Source organism: Carettochelys insculpta, chromosome 5 (genome assembly GCF_033958435.1).
Source record: "Carettochelys insculpta isolate YL-2023 chromosome 5, ASM3395843v1, whole genome shotgun sequence".
In the NCBI taxonomy this organism is placed as follows: Eukaryota; Metazoa; Chordata; order Testudines; family Carettochelyidae; genus Carettochelys; species Carettochelys insculpta.
The window spans coordinates 62,097,342-62,116,078 of record NC_134141.1 but is presented as its reverse complement, the minus strand read 5'-3'; the positions used below and the strand labels follow the sequence as shown (position 1 = coordinate 62,116,078).

At 40.0% G+C, this 18,737-nt stretch overlaps 1 protein-coding gene across 1 annotated transcript in view; it reads left to right on the top strand.

Moving 5' to 3' along the window:
- YTHDC2 (YTH N6-methyladenosine RNA binding protein C2) overlaps positions 1-18,737 on the top strand; it is a 50,700-nt gene that overhangs the window by 30,433 nt on the left and 1,530 nt on the right. The window contains exons 18-29 of the mRNA XM_074995214.1: positions 1,382-1,487; positions 3,248-3,367; positions 3,885-4,157; positions 4,647-4,773; positions 5,443-5,648; positions 6,690-6,885; positions 7,841-7,950; positions 11,878-12,170; positions 13,187-13,364; positions 15,492-15,695; positions 17,534-17,716; positions 18,545-18,648. Coding sequence (XP_074851315.1) covers positions 1,382-1,487; positions 3,248-3,367; positions 3,885-4,157; positions 4,647-4,773; positions 5,443-5,648; positions 6,690-6,885; positions 7,841-7,950; positions 11,878-12,170; positions 13,187-13,364; positions 15,492-15,695; positions 17,534-17,716; positions 18,545-18,625 — 2,077 coding nt within the window. The 3' untranslated portion in view covers positions 18,626-18,648. The remainder of the gene's footprint in view (positions 1-1,381; positions 1,488-3,247; positions 3,368-3,884; positions 4,158-4,646; positions 4,774-5,442; positions 5,649-6,689; positions 6,886-7,840; positions 7,951-11,877; positions 12,171-13,186; positions 13,365-15,491; positions 15,696-17,533; positions 17,717-18,544; positions 18,649-18,737) is intronic.

The following is an 18,737-nucleotide window of genomic DNA, read 5'->3' as shown; positions in this document are numbered from 1 at the left end:
TACTCCCCTTCCACAAGCCATACCTCTGCTTAGCTCATCCCTTGCCTTTGCTGCATCCCTTGCATCCTCCCCTGAGTGATGTCAGCCAGGGATTACAGGGGAGAGGAAGTATCAGGGGTTGGTCCCCCTCCACTCACTACAGCACTGGGAGCCGGTGAGGCCAGGCAGCCTGCTCTACTATCTTCCTCCCTCTGTTAGCCTGCTGTGCCCTGCTTATCTGCCATGGGGCCAGGGCACACTGCTTCCTTCTGCTGCAGTGAAGCTGAGTGCAGGCAGTGGGACAGGGTGGAGTGGAGCAGGCTGTTGGGTTGTTCTGGCTCCTGCTGGCACGGTGAGTCCAAACATGAGGGAGAGAGACACCTCTGTGCCACCTTGTGCGAGGCCCCCGTAATCTCTCGAGTCTCTTTGGTCTGTGGGACAGTTGAAGTGACCGCCATAAGGCCTCCAAAGCATTAACCTAGGGTGTCTGTCCTGAACCATCCTAAGTTTTCTTTTTAGACCAGGCTTTGCTGTTTGCTCTTGGCTGTTTTTCAAAAATATTTGGGCCTTATTTTCACTTACACTGCAAACATTAGTTCACGCGACTCTTGGAGCGTAAAGGAACCTTAGAGAATGAAAATTATGTTTACATCTACTTCAAAGCCTCTCCTTACTCATAGAATCGTATCGCAGTTAGGGCCAGAAAAAGCCACTAAGCCATCTAATCTCAGCTTCTGTCAGTGTGGCTGACAGCCACAGCAGGCCCTGGGACAAAGTGGGAGGGGTGGGCCTGGCTCTGTGCCCTCAGGGCGGGGCCAAGGGGGGCAGTGGCAGGGCCTAGGGCAGTTGCCCTTAACACTGCTGGTACTGCAGTGCTGGAGCCCTCTCGGCTGCATGGAGTGACAGAGCAGTATTACTGGCACTTCCAAGGAGCCCGGAGCTCTGGCCACCATCTCTGCTGAAGCAGCAGCAGCAGCAGAGCCTCCAGGAGCCTCTTGAAAGGCTGGGCCCTGAGACAACTGACCCCATTACACCCCCCACCCTTGTCAGTAGGCCTGCCTTCTGTATATCACAAACCAGGACTGCTGCTGTCAGAGTCCCAAGAGTTGATCTCACTATACGTGAGTGGCAAATCCATGAATCAGGTATTTCTTCCTGAAGCGCTTCTACTCCATTGATCTGGCAATGGAGTCATCATTGTCTAGTTTAAGGATTTGATTTTCATTTTCCTGGAAAACTTCAGTTTGTGTGTTTTAAAAATATAACATTTATCCTGGTGTTTGAATGAATGGGCTTCCCTGTAGATCGTTTGTTTTTCCGTATGAGCATTTCTTTTTCCTTTCTTTTTACGCATCTTGTATTTACTTCTTGGATGTCTTTTAAATGATATTTTGTTTCTAAGGGCTGGACGCTGTCGGCCTGGAATCTGTTTCCGACTCTTCAGTAGGCTCCGATTTCAGAATATGTTGGAATTTCAGACGCCAGAGCTTTTAAGAATGCCACTACAGGTGGATCTTCACTTGAAATTTTTTTTTTATTTCTGTTTTACCATAAGTTTACATATTGCTTAACAAGCCCTATGCTATTTGGGAAAGGTCCAACTTTTGAATACTTAAAACCTGGGGTATATTATAGGGTTGTAAAAATATGGGGTAATTGTTCAGGGTCCATAAAAATGTAGAAGCGTTGTAAGAGCAGAGAACATGCTGGGGAGTAACATAAAAGGATGGATGGATGCTTGATATCTGTCAGCTGGAAAACTGTTAAAGGCAAGTCATTCGTACTTGTAAATATGAAGTGGAAGATGGAAGGAGAAAACAAGACGGGGATTTGGAGTGCATCTGGAAGAGCACGAGTACAGTATAAAATAAGATCTACGTGGATAGCTTTAGAGTTCCGTCAGTTTAAATTATTATTTTTCCCAGGGGTCTTTAATGTGACTGAAAAAATATCAGGGTGATAATACAGAAGAGTATAGGCTGAGATCTTACAGTCTGAAATTTGAAGTTGAGGTTTCATGTGGTCAGTTTACTAAATCGATACATTACAGCATACAGTAACAGCCACTACACCCCTGAAACTGGACTACAGGTTGAACCTCTCATCGAGCACCCTCAGTACCTGACTGGTGCCAGATGAATGAATTTACCAGACCACTGGAGGTCAATTTTGTCTAGCACATTACCAACACTTTCACTTGTTACTGGGCTCTTAGAAGATACTGTGGGATAAATTATAGGTAAATAACAGCACAGAACATTGAGAGCCAGAACTGGTGGCTCTAAATAAACTTTATTGGACGGTGGGAAACTTGGCAACACTTTATGATAAGTGGTCATCTGGCTAACTGACATCATGCTGGATTACAGATGTTGCCAGATGAGAGAGTTCTGGATTAGAGGGGTTCAGCGTGTAGTTGGATTGCAAAGAACTGTTAAAGGATATGCCAGTTTAAAAATCGCACCATTCTGAAATGTTACCTCCAGTAATGATAAACAACATTAAAGACTGCTATAAATGAAAGAGATGAAAAGTGTATTTCTTAAGTTTTTCCAATAACTTTGTAAACTTTATTTGTTAGAGCCATAAAGAAAAACGTTACTGTTACTCACAAATTTTTGGGAAAAATCAGGGTCTATGTAGTGTGAAACTTGTTTTTTTTGATTGATTTCAGATTGACAGTATACTCTATGCTAGTTAGAGAAACTGCAAGCGAGATTTTTAGGGTAGCTGGATCATGTATAACTAAAAAGGAGAAAGTAGCCATTTCACAATGCATTAAAAATAATTGATCTTTATTGTTTACTTGATCCATTGCCTCTCTAGGTTATTGCTTACGTAGCATTGTTTTATCTTTGCAAATATGCAACACTCCTTTTTTATTTCTTTAGTGACAGTGTATATCTTGACATTTGATTATTTTTACTTCTAGCCACATTTTCAACAAACTTGCAAAGAGACTAAAACTGAGTGCATAATTGCCTCCTTTTCTTGTGCAATGTAGGCGGTTAAACATTGTAAACAATATTACATTATTGGTTTTGGTGCAGTGTTGCTTTAGTCACAGTTGCCATTCACTTCATGCCTAATAAGTGTGTTGTGGGAGCAAATGGTGTAATACTTTGTCCGTTTGCTTTGTTGTTCACAAATATTCTCTTAAGATTTGAGTACGTCCTATGACACATATTTCAGATCATATGTTAAGTCCTTATTCAGTATAAGATATACTGGAGGTTTTCTTAAATGGTTTTTTGTTTTTAATTTATAGGAACTTTGTTTGCACACAAAATTGCTAGCACCAATTAACTGTCCAATTGCTGACTTTTTGATGAAAGCCCCAGAACCTCCACCAGCCTTAATTGTGAGAAATGCTGTTCAGATGCTTAAGGTGAGTCAATGCTTCTGTTCTTGTTAGCACATAACTTACTGTAGGAGGGGGAAACACAAAGTTCAAGGCATGCTGTTCCCAAATGGAGGATTTATCTTATTAGTGGCTAAATGGGAGTTGTCTTATTGAGACTTTTCCTTTTGATGACTGGGCTAACTCCATACCCTCGGTAGGGGAAGAGATTGATTTACTCTTCACCAAACTTAACCATAATTTATCCAAGCCTGTAGCCGTATATATAGGCAAGTAAGGACATAAACAAAAACTCATCTAAAACATCTTTTTTATTGTTCAAAGGCAGTTTTTATGATCTGTTACCTCCCATTTACTCCTAGAGATGTTAGCTTTCTTAACCTTCCTGAATGAAGAAAGGGGGAGGAGGAATAAAGTAGTCATTCTGAACTTGCATCTCTGTTTGTTTCTTAGTATATGGTGTTTTACTAATCATGCTATCTGGATAATATTTGCTTCCTGCTATTGTGCTAAACTTGTTTATTTTTCTGATTTTTAAAACCAGACAATAGATGCCATGGATACCTGGGAAGATCTCACAGAACTTGGTTATCATCTGGCTGACTTGCCTGTTGAGCCACACCTTGGTAAAATGGTGTTGTGTGCTGTTGTTTTGAAGTGCCTGGATCCTATTCTTACCATTGCTTGCACTCTTGCATACCGAGACCCTTTTGTCCTACCTACACAGGCCTCACAAAAACGTGCAGCCATGCTGTGTAGAAAACGTTTTACTGCAGGAACATTTAGTGATCATATGGCGCTTCTCAGGGCATTCCAGGTATTATTATTTCATCTACAGAAGGAGTATTGATGACAGTAGTTAGATTACATATAAAAGTAATGATACACTTTACAAAGGACTTGTAGTCCAGCTATAACTTTAAAGAATTTCAGAAGTTCATAGTAGACTCTCCCTGCATTGAACCCATTAGTAGTTTTATATCTGACAATTTTTAATCTCTTAAGCATGACTTTGCTGACCCAATTCAACTCTAAATGTTTTCATTGATGATGTATTTCTAAATTTAAATTACACTTCTATTACCAAAAAGTAGTAATTTTGAGATGTGGTCCATTGACTTGAGAAAATATAAAGACAGAATTTTTCTTGGTACCAGAAAAAAAGTCCAGATGGCTTAATGCCTTTAGACTTGTATTTCTTTTCAGTTGATGTGCATTGCACTATAATCAAATAAAATAAAATTAAACACTGAAGTTTTGAGTTTAAACACATTTGTAGGCATTTGAAAAAAATATTTCCCTGTAGGCATGGCAGAAGGCACGAAGTGATGGTTGGGAGAGGGCCTTCTGTGAGAAGAATTTTCTATCTCAAGCTACAATGGAAATCATCATAGGAATGAGAACACAGTTGCTTGGTCAGCTCAGAGCATCAGGTAACTTTTCAAAAATGTCACCTTGTTTTTTTTCTGAAGCTAGATTGATTATGAAATATTGAAATTTAACAAAAACCTAACTTATTTATGTAGTAGTTACCAATGCTCAGAAAGCCAAGTCTGATTGCATTATGTAACATAAACTTGTTTAACTTGAAACAGGCTAAAGTGCAGTGAGTTACTCAGATTCTGAAGTCTAATTGAGTTTTGAATGATAAAAATGCTAAGCAGAAGGAGAAGATGGCTGTAAGCTATGGTTTTCCTTTTCTGGGCCCAACTGGTGGAGTGAATTGGCTTCTGTGGTGTAACTTCGAAGTGACCCAGTGGCTGTTAATTATTCTGGCTAAAATGGTCCAGGAACTGACCTGATATCTCACCAGGACTTCTATTCCGTTAAATAACTTATTTGTACTTGGTCTTCATTCTCAGTATTTTTATGCACTGAAGAACCACTTTATTAGTATATTAAACCCTTCTAACTTGAAAGTTCTCAACCAAATTGTTGTGTTAAATATGGAAATAATACATACTATGTTAGCTAGCATGAAAATATTAATAAGCAGCACAGGATTTCATAAAATAAAGCATAAATACATTGTTTCCACTCAAATGCAAATTTTAAAATGTTTGGTTTGTAAAACATTCAGTAATCTTTTTTTCTTCATTTAGGTTTTGTTAGAGCCAGAGGTGGTGGTGATATTCGAGATGTTAACACCAACTCTGAAAATTGGGCTGTAGTGAAAGGTGCTTTAGTGGCTGGAATGTACCCTAATTTAGTGCACGTAGATAGAGAAAACCTTGTATTGACTGGCCCGAAGGAGAAGAGAGTGAGATTTCATCCTACCTCCGTTCTTAGTCAGCCTCAGTATAAAAAGGTAACATTTCTAAATGAATAACCCTGAAACAAGAACAGATTTCATTGTTTGTGAAAAATGGCAATTTCCTCTTAGTTCTCATTCCTTTAGAAAAGTGTGTGCATGTGTGAAATTAACCAATATAAGGAAGATGTTTGTAAATTACGTGGGCTGGTTGGAGTCAGCTCATATTTTAAAAACAGGATACGTTTAGTCCTCTTCACCTGCACTGGTATCAGAGTCATCTTACCTTAGGGAGTGAGACAAGATTACCAGACAAAAGTGTCATGATGTGTAGTGTTGAATGAGTTGGGAATGCCAGTGGCAATAAAGATTTCTTCCCTGAAGCATTAACCTAGTTGCTTTTAGATACTCCTGTTTTAACATCTATTTGCCCCCATCTCTAAATGGCCTCCTCAAGGATTGAACTCACAATGCTGGGTTTAGCAGGCCAGTGCACAAACCACTGAGCTATCCCTCACCCCAAACTAAAGAAACATGTCTATAAAATAATATAAAACTATAACATATACTAATTTTTAGTGTTCCTCATTCTGCAATCTTGAACTATTTTCTTACGATTTATTGGGAAGCAGATTTGTTGTCTTTTATAAAAAAAAAAAAAAAAAAAAAAAAAAAAAAAATCTGAGTATTCAAAGTAAATTTTTGTAAAAGTCACAGGTTTGGGAGGAAATGGTGTATGAAGACATGGGAGTACCATTTTAAGTGTGTATGGCCTGTGGGGGAGAGAATGGGTTCTGCCCATGGAGAGTCCTGTCCCACAGTGTTGGGCCTTGCTCCATGCTCTGGCAATTGCAGCGTGGTGTATGGGGTCACAGTGCTGCTCAGGTTTGGCCTAACCACCTCTTCATTGCGATGAGTGGTGCTATGACGCAAAGCTCCTGATTGCAGCTCTGTGGAATGTGACCCACCAGAATGAATTTGTCATGGACTAATATACTCCTAAAACTGTGACAATCCTACAGCCCTACCTATTTATTTTAAATTGTGCCATTTCCTTGTTGTAGAAGTAACAAGAACCTTGTTTGCTTTTGCTAACAGATTCCTCCAGCAAATGGTCAAGCTGCAGCAATTCAAGCACTCCCCACAGACTGGCTTATATATGATGAAATGACTAGAGCACACAGGATAGCCAACATCAGGTGCTGTTCAGCTGTGACACCAATCACTGTGGCCCTCTTCTGTGGTCCAGCTCGGTTGCCAAGTAATGCTTTACAGGAGCCCTCATCATTTAGAGGTATAGCATACTTGGAGTTAGAAGTTTTCACATACTTAGCTTAGTGCTGCTTACACAGGAATATTTAGTGCATTTTGGATAAATCATGAGGATCAAAGCCAAAATCATAGTTCTTTGCAACCATCTAAAAATGTGTTAATGATCTCATAGCAAACATAATAGAATTATTGTGAAATATAATACTTATTGATTAAATAAAAGAATGACAGAAGATAGAAGAAAATGAATGCCTTTTGTCCAGTGCGTAGGGATTAGCAGCCTTAGAGTCTCATAGGACATGAGGAATAAAAGTAGAATTTTCTTCTTTGACACTGAAGGGCCGTGTCTACACTAGCCCCAAACTTCGAAATTGCCCTGCAAATGCCCATTTTGAAGTTTACTAATGAAGTGCTGAAATACATATTCAGCACCTCATTAGCATGCGGGCGGCCGTGGCACTTTGAAATTGACGCGCCTCGCCGCCGCGCGGCTCATCCCAACGGGGCTCCTTTTCAAAAGGACCCCGCCTACTCATGGGAATAAGGGGACTTTGAAGTAGGCGGGGTCCTTTTGAAAAGGAGCCCCATCGGGACGAGCCGCGCGGCGGCGAGGTGCGTCAATTTTGAAGTGCCGCAGCCACCCGCATGCTAATGAGGCGCTGAATATGTATTTCAGCGCTTCATTAGTAAAGTTCGAAATGGCCATTTACATGGCCATTTCGAAGTTTGGGGCTAGTGTAGACACGGCCAAGTAGAGATAGATGCTCTAAATTAACAAACTCCTGTGTCAGAAATTGCATAGTCATGAATTAAATTGTAACTTTCACCTTAATTAGAAGTATCAAAGAAAAAAACATTAAACAGAAAAGTTTCAAAACTAGTAGAGGATGAATTTTAATTTTCGTATTTAAAGTACAAATACACAGTTTAATAAAAACGCTGACTTAGCTTTTATTTTTTGGATTATGTTAATTTAGTGGATGGCGTTCCTAATGATAGTAGTGATAGCGAAATGGAAGACAAAACGACTGCTAATCTGGCTGCCTTGAAACTAGACGAATGGCTACATTTCAAATTGGATCCTGAGGTAGGTAATGTATTAAATGAATAATTCTGCCCCTTTCAGGAAGCAAACACTGTTTTGCTTTCTGAATCTCTTCCTTTTACTGTCATTTTTAAAATAGTTAGGTCTTCCAGAATTTCATTGAGAAAGTTAAAAAATATTATGCATCTATCTTTAAAGCACAAACATCCAGCCTAAACAGGAATACTTGGTTGAAATAAAGATTTTTTTTTTTAGAAGTCAGTGACTTTGGTCAAGGCCATAAATATACTGGCTTTCCCACAACTTTTCTTAATATCTTTACAAATTATCAGATATATTTATATAAGACAAAAGGGCTTGTGTACAAGCTATTTTCTCCTTAATTAAATAACTGAAATAATCAATGCAGTGTAATTCGTTTTTCCTATTGCAACAAATTAATGGCTTTATGCTGCACTCAGATCCATTAATACAGATACTTGTTTGCATGAGTCCCATTGACATCAGATTCACTTGACATCTGACAAGGATGTGCGTGATCAAATACAGGATCATAACTTGATGTTGTAAAGTGGCTTGTAATGATAGAGATAATAGAAAAGTAAGATGGGAAGGGGGAATATATTATAAATGGAATACAGACATAGGAAAATACTTTTCCTATAAATCTGGGCTTCAGGCTGGTGGGCTGAGCATTATATTTGCTTCCAGTATGGCTACGTCTACACTAGAAGCGTCTGTCTGCAGAAGTTACTGTTGGAAGTGCTGTTTCAACAAAACTTCTGTCAACAGATCATGTCCACACATAAAAGTGGATCGATCTTTCAATCCACTCTGTTGACAAAGGGGCCCTATAGAGCCTCTACACAGCTTTTTTGTTGATAGTTTTTGTCGACAAAACACATTTTGCATGTAGATGCTTTGCCAGTTTTGTTTACAAAACTCTCTAGTGTAAGTGTAGGCATTTAGTGTCAGTTTTTCAAAATCTGTTTACACATCTTCTTTATACCACAAACCATTGTAAAAAGTAACACCTTATGGCTATGTTTACACTAGAAGCATCTGTCTACAGAAGTTAATATTGGAAGAGATGTTCTGACAAAACTTCTGTCTACAGATCACATCTACACATGAAAGCGGCTCGATCTTTTGACCTCTCTGTCAACAAAAGGGCACTATCAGAGCATCTACACAGCCTTTTTGTTAACAGTTTCTGTTGACAAAATACATTTTGTTTGTAGATGTTCTGCGAATTTTGTTGACAAAACCGTTTCGTGTGGACATAGCCTGTTAGACATATACATTAGTTTGCTTTGGGAACAAATAAGGAACAGAAGTCGGTGAGTCTTATGTTTGGGGAATTCCCTTAAAACTTGTTAAGTAAGTGTCTATCCTTACGTAGTGTCAGTGTGCGGTGGTTCACCAAACATTTATCGAGATATACACAGTATTAACTGTTTTCTTCTGGTAGCTGTTATGCTTCTGTAGAGGAAGCTTCTTTTCATGTTTTCCTGTTTCATCTGTGCACAGCCAATAAGTGAATCTTGTTGAGCACTGAACACTTGTCAACACTATGCTCAGTTTCCCTGATCTGGCCTGCAGCTTGTTTTGATTCAGCCCCTTAGACTTGACACTCCTCTCCCCAGCATCCAGCTCATGGTGGGATTGGGGAGTGGAGTCCTGAGCCTTATGGGCTAGAGTCAGGAAAGCTGGGGCTGGATCCAGCCCATGGGCTCTGGCTTGGTTGTGGGGAAGGGGAAGGACAGGAAGCAGTTCTGGGCTCTGAGCAGTGGTGGCAGCACAGCACTACCTGCAGAGACTTTTCGTCCTGTTGCCCTGATTGGCTGGAATTGTGGCCAATCAGAGCAGTGGGGGGAGGTGCCTGGGAGTGGTGGGGAGAGGGCACGGAGACGTGTACATCCCTGGAGTGTTGCACAAATAAGTGGACCCCTCTCTCCCGCATCACCCAGACCCCACACTCGCAGACAGCTCCTGCATCCCCTCCTGCCTATACTTCCCACTCCCACCCTTCCCCCTTCTTTCCTTACCCTGCACCCCAAACCCTCTTGCACCCTTCCTCCCATCCAGACCTCCGCCACCAGGTCCCCCTCCCACTGAGACCCCACACCACAAGCCTTCTTCCAATAGGTCCCTCCCACATCAAACCCCTCATTTTTGGCTCAACCTCATAGCCTATGTGGGCGCACAATGATGTACTAGCTCTCTGCCCCCAGGCTCAGGGGCCTGGTGTCTGAGGGGAATGGGGCAAGTGGGCGAGTGTCTGGTTGTTTTTCAGTCCTCAGCCCATGTCAGAGAGGCTTCCCCCCCCAGTTTTTGTGGCCCCCAAATGATCTTTTTCTGTTGGTCAGTGGCTTCCCACCCAAAAAAGGTTCCCTACCCCTGCTCTAGGTGGTGCCGCACAGCAGAACACAGTTAGGCAGCTTGAGGAAAAGGGGAGGCAGAGGCTAGCAATTCTAGGGGCAAAGGAGTTGAAGAGGGAAAATGGAGAGAGACAAATAAGAGAACTGCCATGGGTGAATCTTGAGGAAGGTGGAGAATGAGTGGTAGTAATAATGATTGCAAAGTGGTCAACTTTGGGCAAATCTGAGTTAGGAAGGAATCCTACTGGACACTCTTGCCAAAGCTGTGCACTGGTTCTGTAGGGAGGAGATGTAAGTATGCAATCTGGAGTGGCAGGAGGAAGGCATAAGAAGCTCTGAGATGGTGAGATATGGGGCTTGGTGGAAAGAGATTGTTCAGATAGCTGGTGAAAACTCATTAATAAGCCAGGCATTTTAACTTTATGCTCTGTCTTAAATTTTTATTCAGCCTAAAATAGGATGAGGTGTGTGGGCTACCAGGCAAAATTCTATCTGGCCCAATACATGCAGGCTGGGTCTACACGTGCCCCTTCCTTTTGAAAGGGCATATTAATGAGAGGGTTCAAAACATGCTAATGAGGCGCTGCAATGAATATGCAGCGCCTCATTAGCATAATGGTGGCTGCGGCCATTCAGAAGTGCAGCTTTTTGAATCACGCACCGCCCGTGGAGACGGGACCTTCCGAAAGGACCCCCCCAGTTTTCGAAAGCCCTTCTTCCAATCACCAGGTAGGAAGAAGGGCTTTTGAAAACTTGCGGGGGGGTCCTTTCGGTAGGTCCCATCTCCACGGGCAGCGCGCAATTCAAAAAACCGCACTTTTGAATCGCTGCAGCCACCATTATGCTAATGAGGCACTGCATATTCGTTGCAGCGCCTCATTAGCATACTTCGAACCTGCTTATTAACATGCCCCTTTCGAAAGAAAGGGGGGGCGTGTAGACACATGGGCAAATGTAGAGCTCTTTAGAATACTTTTTTAAAAATTAGCGTGTAAGGCTAGTTAACATAATCTCCACATAGAATTTCCACTTAAAGCATCCATTTTCACTAAAAGCCTATTTTAAGGGAAGGTATTCAATTGAGACTCTTTTATCTAACTGTGACAGAAGAGTGTATGCATTTGGAAGGAAATTAACAGAGAAAAGGCATAAGGTAAAAGAGGAACAGATGAACAATGAAAACTAGGCTCTAAATAAAAAATATAGAGAAACTGCTGAAAAATCTGAAGAGGGAAAACTCAGGAGATATTCTGTTTTGTTTATATTTTATATAAACACAAATTAAAGTAAAAAAAATCTCAGGAGGTAGAATTTCACAAATGAAAATCCACAGGAAAGATTAGGAGGAGAAGCAAAATTAAAAATAGTTGAAATTTTTTCAAAAAAAAATTGGATATTTTCTGGATATTCTTCAACAATGTGATACGATACTAGTTGTTTTGAAACTGATTTTCTGTTTTATGCACAAACATATCACCTTTTGGACACTTTTCTTCTAGAATATCACACACTGCCTACTTAGTATCTTGAGAGAGAGGCGCCTTCTAACTACAACAATGCTGTTTAACAGAGGTCGAATTTATTACAGGCTGCCAGTCTGCTGCTGCAACTCAGACAGAAATGGCACAGTTTATTTCTGCGCCGCATGCGAGCTCCTTCAAAACCTTGGTCTCAAGTTGATGAAGCAACTATAAGAGCAATCATAGCAGTTTTAAGTACTGAAGAGCAGTCTGCAGGCTTACAGCAACCTTCAGGAATTGGGCAAAGACCAAGGCCTATGTCTTCTGAAGAACTTCCTGTAGCCTCTTCTTGGAGATCAAATAGCAGCAGGAAAAGCTCTGCAGAAACAGAATTCTCTGACGACTCTTCTAATGCTGAAAAGTAAGTTGACAAACCCTTGCAGAGACAATGAGTGGTAGTTTTGATAGGTGGAAATGTGTTACCTGTGTTTGTGCTTATGGCTACATCCTTACAGCGATTGTGGTGTAGAGTGTAATACAGTAGTACAGTTTAAATGGGACAAACAGAAAGCAAATATGGTTCAAATGTGTGTATTAAAACATTTCACTACTTACAAAATAAACATTGGTCATTCTCTGTAGGCCTTACTTGTTTATTCCACTTAACCCATTCATTTTCTGTCCTCCTCACACTTCTATGATTCCATTTTAATTCTACAGTTTTGAAAATAGTTGGTCTGAGGCTCAGTGTCTGTTTATATCTAATATTAAGAGAAATGTGAATTGTAATATTAAAAACATCTAACTCAGTGTGGTACATCAGATTTCATTAGGCACCAAGTAGGACTGTATATATGGCTTACTGTGGTAGTGTTAAACTTTGCTTCCTGAAGTAGTCTCCTGTTTGGCTTGTATATGTCTATAATATCACATTCCTTCAAAAGTAAAATGTTTTAACTTTCTTAAAATAGAAATAATACAAAACAAACCCAAAAACAGAGTCACCAAAATTTCTTACTTGTTAACTAGCTTTACTCTGAATTCACTTAACTTCTGAATCTGTGTGACTGAAAGGTAGAGAAGGGGGCAATTTTTATCACCTGCATCATTAGGGAGAAGATCCTGCTGTCGTAAGAAGTGTGGATGGGTGTAACAAAACACTATATATTTCTAAATATGTCTGTGCTCCGAGGGGGCACTGTGCAATAAATGCACCCTTCACGGCATTCTTTTCTTGTATGGAGGAAAAACAAATAACTGGTTATTTAAAGTTAAGGGACAATTATTTAATTTGTGTAAGTAATGTAATGCACGGAGTCATTCTGAAGACTCTTGGAGCTTTAGATGAGGTTTTTTAAAGTTTTCTGTTATGATTGCTGTTTGTATCAGCCATTTGTTATGTGGAATAGTTTTATAGCATCACCTATCCTCCCTTAGAGTCCTAATGAAATCTACATCTCCAGCATTTCACCCACCGCAGAAATACAAAGAAAGAGGTATCTTGCACACTAAACGAAGTTCAGATGACAGGTCAGATCAGTCATCTGTGAAATCCACAGACAGTAGTAGTTATCCCAGCCCATGTGCCAGTCCTTCTCCTCCATCATCTGGAAAGGTAAAGTGTCAGCTTATTCTTAAGTATTAAAAACTATAGTAAACTGGAAATAATTTTGTTGGTATTCTTAAAAGGTAAAAAGCGCAGACTATTTGTGCAACAGTGGCATTGGTGGACCCTATTCAAAGATCCTGGTCCTCGTGCATCAAATGCTGTAGGAATGTAAAGGAGTTCATGCCCCGTCAGAGCTTACACTCTACAGTAAACTACCTTAGTACAGTAGGGTCTCAACATTCATGAAGGTTCTGTCTTGAGAACCCTTTCAAATGTTGAATTTTGTGAATATGGCAGCTGCCGGTGCTCCCCTCCTGGAGCCTGGCTCTGGTGCTGCTGGCCCCTGGCACTCTCGGCGAGGTGGCGGCTGCTGGCGCTCCTGGCCCAGAGCCCCGGTGAGGCGGCGGCTGCCGACGCTCCCTGCCCAAGGGGCCTGGCAACCTGGCAGCTGCCCACTTATGGATAATTGAATTCACAAATCTTACATTCACATATGTGGGAACCCTACTGTACTGTAGCTGGAACACAACAAAAGTTAATACCAGGGAATTCGTCAGAGTAAATTAAAGCAAATTGGGCATTAATGTTTTTTGACTGTAAATTGACAATTGTACGATCTTATGTCTAAACTGATTTTTCTTCCTATATTATTTTTTCCCTATATTTCCATTTCTCCCTTTTCTTTGGGTTTCTTCCATTTTGTGTTACTTTGTGTTCGTCTTCCTCTTTTATGGCTTTCTATTACAGGAGCTGGAGCTTTCTACTGCAATTGAACTCTGTTTTTGGATAGCTGTTTAGCGTAAATGAGAAATACAGATTTCTTAATTTATAAATATTTTCTTAACTTATAATTTAGTTGCACTTTCATAACCCCACTCAAACCTTTTGTTTGTCAAATGAAAATATTTTCATAATTTTCTAGCTGATACTGTTAGGAAAAAGTATCTGCTGGTGTGCAGTTTCTTAATAGACTGAGTTTAAGAATCTTTACTTCTGCTATTGTGGCTTTTGTCTGAAAATCTGTTTCTCTTCACCCCCCGCTTCCTTTCATGGTGTGCATCAGGGACATAATTTCTGGTTCTCATTTGAATTTTGTGGCACTTTCATTATGTCTTTAACTTCACGGTGGTAGCTGTGTGCATGCCACAAGAACAAATATTTCAGTCGACTTGGTTGAGTTCTACTCTCCTGACATATGAAGGGAGTATGCTTTCTGTCACTGGGTCTTCCTCTCTCCCACATTATCTCCATAGGTCCTGATCCACGTCTGCTTCTTGCATTTCGGTAGGTTAGTGCAAGAGGCTGCTATCTTGGGATCTGCTTCATTTGGTCCTTCCTCATAGCAGTCCGTTCTCCCCCTCCTCCAGCCTGTTCTTCTGTTAGGTTTAATTGATGACTTATTTCATCCTTGATTTTTTGGGGGTTTCCCACAACCCCCAACCTTAAAATACAGAGAAGAAAAAACCCTGTGTTTCTTGGAAATGAGAACGTTAATTTTTTCTCAATCTTATAAAGAAGGGTAGCCTGCCCAATCATCATCTTTACCAAAAGTGCTGTCAGTTTCTGAATCCTGCAGAGGGCTTGGGGCTATCCTTCTTTGAGCTATTCTTTTAGTTATGTTAGCTAGTGTTCCTTAAGTCAGTAGCCAAAGATAAGGTGTTCATTTCAAATGTGATGTTTAGCTAGCAGTTGGTTCTTGTTGTTTTGGATACTGTTACTCATATCTCAGCCTGTATATGGCAATTGATCTGCAGAAATGGGAATTTCTTACATGGCAGTCCCTGTCTGCAAATTTGTACACACACCCATCCTTCAGCTGCTGCTAGTCAGACAGCTAATTTCAGTTGGCAACTCTTGCCTTGTTAAAATTGAAAGCTACTGCATTACCACTTGACATTTCTCCTTTCAGAATTTGAAGTGGAGCACGGTCTGTGGCTGAAGGAGTTACAGGTGTTCATTCAGTATGCTTGGTAGCCTCCTTGATTTCTACCAAACCTATCCAGTCTGCAATGGTAGTAAGAAATTCTTCTTTCTAGAAGACATTCTGCTAGAACTTAGTGAAAAGATACCTAAGCAAAGGATTTCTGCTCAGTTCACGTACTAGAAATGTAATTTGCTCCATTTTTTTTCCAGGGATCTAAGTCTCCTTCACCCAGACCAAATATGCCAGTTCGGTACTTCATAATGAAGAGCTGTAACTTGAGGAATCTTGATATTTCTCAACAAAAGAGCATTTGGTCTACAACTCCAAGTAATGAGCGAAAATTAAATAGAGCTTTTTGGGAAAGCAGCATGGTTTACTTGGTGTTTTCTGTTCAAGGATCAGGACATTTTCAGGTGCGTATGTAATTAATATTTAATATTAGCCAAGTCTGGTGCTCTCATAGCAGTGTAATAAATTACCATTCATGGAATGAGAGTTTTGCTTTACAATTTTAAATCTTTACAACTGTTCTAATAAGTAATAATGGCAAGAGAACATTTTACATCTCTCTGGGGTATCCCCTAAGTGATGCAGGAAAGTCCAAGTTCATAGAATAGCTGAGGAGCTCTAAGTGCAACTCAATCTTAAAAGGTTTGTGCTCTCCATGTGTTGTCTAGAATTAAAGACCGAGGCGGGGCCGGGGGGGGGAAATAGTTAAGGGTATTCTCATTTTTTTTCTTTCTCTGATTGCTAAAAATATATAATATGTAATATACATTTATGATCTCATTATGGTAACTTTTAACAATCATGGGGCTCCATAGACTTGGAAAGATGCCAATACACAGTTCCCACTGAATATTTGTCCAAGATCCATAGACCTTGGGGTCAGAAGGTGGGAGCATTATGATCAGCTAGTCTGACCTTCCACATAATACAGGCCATATAATTTCACTCAGTAACTTCTCCTTCAAGCCCACAACTTCTAGTTGAGCAAGAATCAGTATTCCTAAAATACATCCAATTATGTTTTAAAGTGATAGAGACTCCACCATGTCTCTGCTTGTTCCAGGGATTATTTAACATTGATTTTAAAAAATAGTGCCCATTTTGTATTCTGAATTTGTCTACCTTCACCCTCTATCCACTGTATTTTGTTGTTTCTGCTAGATTAGAGCCTCCTGTGCTTAGAAATCTTTTCATGCAGATATTTGTAGACCATGATAAAGAACATTTTAATCTCCATTTAAACTATGGAGATTGAACTTCTTGGTTGGAACTATATTTTGTTCCTAAATTAGAAATAGATTTAGATTGAGACAACTGGTGTTTAGTTCAGTGATCAGACATTCTTGATATAATTATAAATTGACTGGAAAATTAAAATATTATTTCCATACAGTTTATTGCTCTACCATACTTTATTCTTTGTTCACATTTCAGTATACAATATTATAAAATTTTAGTAATTTTCTTGTTTAAGTTATAAAGACCATAGGGGAAAAAGTCTGCATCAGTTTTAATCTCCCTGTTTAGAATGTTACGTTAGGCATTTAGGTGGAAAAAAAAGTTGCAAGTGGGAGAGTTCCAGGGGTTGGTTTTGCTCACCACTTTCATTAATGGGATGGATTGCACCCTCATCAGGTTCATAGATGACACTAAACATGGAACAGTGGTCTCAGGTTGCCGTGCAGGAGATCTAGGTTGGATATTAGAAAAAACTGTTTCACTACCAGGGAGGTGAAACACTGGAACTGTTACCTCGTGAGGTGGTAGAATCTCCATCCTTAGAGATTTTTAAGTTCTGGCTGGAATGATTTAGTTGGGGTTGGTCCTGCTTTGAGCAGAGGATTTGAACTAGAGGAGCTCATGAGGTCTCTCCCAATCCGAATCTTCTATGATTCTATGGACAAATATTCCTTACCTTAAATGTGAGTGATTCCTGGCCAAAAATCCCATTCATATGCATGAAGGAGCTTGTGGGTATGAAAAAAAATGATTCCTCAACTTTTCTTTAGCTCTTTCCTCACCTGAGGAGGGAGGAGTCAACTGTACATGTGCGCATCCTGGGGGTGAGGTGAAGGTTTGATGTTTGTTAGAGTGGAACAATTTTTGCACCTTTAATTCAAGAATATCAAATAAATGTTTTATTCCAGCATGGGAGGGTATTATTTTATTATATGCAATCATACTCATTTGCTTTGTCTTTCAATTAAATATACATTGTTTCTCATTTTAAATTTTCTGGCAGGGTTTTGCTAGAATGTCTTCAGAGATAGGACGTGAGAAAAGTCAGGACTGGGGCTCTACAGGCTTGGGAGGAGTGTTTAAGGTGGAGTGGATCCGGAAAGAAAGTCTTCCCTTTCAATTTGCTCACCACTTACTCAACCCTTGGAATGATAATAAGAAAGTACAAATAAGTAGAGATGGCCAGGTAGCGTTTATTTTCGTTTATAATATGTTTACACTGCTAAGTCTTTTAGTATACATTGTATTTGAAAGGATATTGCTGTGGTGGTTTTTGTGGTTTCCGTACTGTTTTGCATAGCTATATTAATGCATGTTTTTTTTTCCTTTTACTACTTTTAAGTTTCTGCCCACATTTACCTTTCTTAGTTGGTAAACTTTAATTCAGGTTATGGCACACTGGTTTGTGCTACCATTAACTTACTAAAAGTTTTGTTGTAGGGTTTGCTGGGTAAAAATAAGTTTGAGATCTTCAGTATAATGCAGAAGATGAAGTATTGCAGAAACCATACTAATTTAACACACGTATACAAAAACTGTGGGGAACACCATCTCACAGTGATCTATACATGCTGTAAGGCCTGTATTTTCCTTGTTAAAAAAGTGTCTCTAAATCAATCCCGTCTGTGTGTCTTCTTGCATGAAGTGGTAGTGGGATGGGCATGGAGGTGCAGCCAAGTGCTGCAGGGCCTGGATGGTGGAGGTGGGTGTGCTTTCCTCTCATCGATCCCCCCACTCTCCCAGGCCTTATCGTAATATTTGAGTTTTTAACTTGATAATGCCTGTAAAATATTTGGTGAACATCTGATGACTGAGTGGTCGAAGGCTCCAGACTCAAGTCTTTATTAATAGTAAATGGGATTCACTCTTCCAAGCACAACCCAAATGCAGCTAATTTTACCTTTACCTCCATTATGCTAATTGGTTTCTTTGTGTTGAGGTCATCCTGTAATAGACCTTGTAGCATTAAATGATATTATATGTGTCACTTAAGTTTTGTTTTTCTGTTCTGTAGGAATTGGAACCACAGGTTGGAGAGCAGCTGCTACAACTTTGGGATCGTATTCCTCTGGGAGAGAAAAACACAACTGATTGACAATATATAGTAACACACTTGAGGTATAACACTAACATGTAAAGTCATATTTTCCCTGTATTGGTCTTTAATACTGTCTTTTCACCTGTTTTAATGATAACTACTGGAGGGG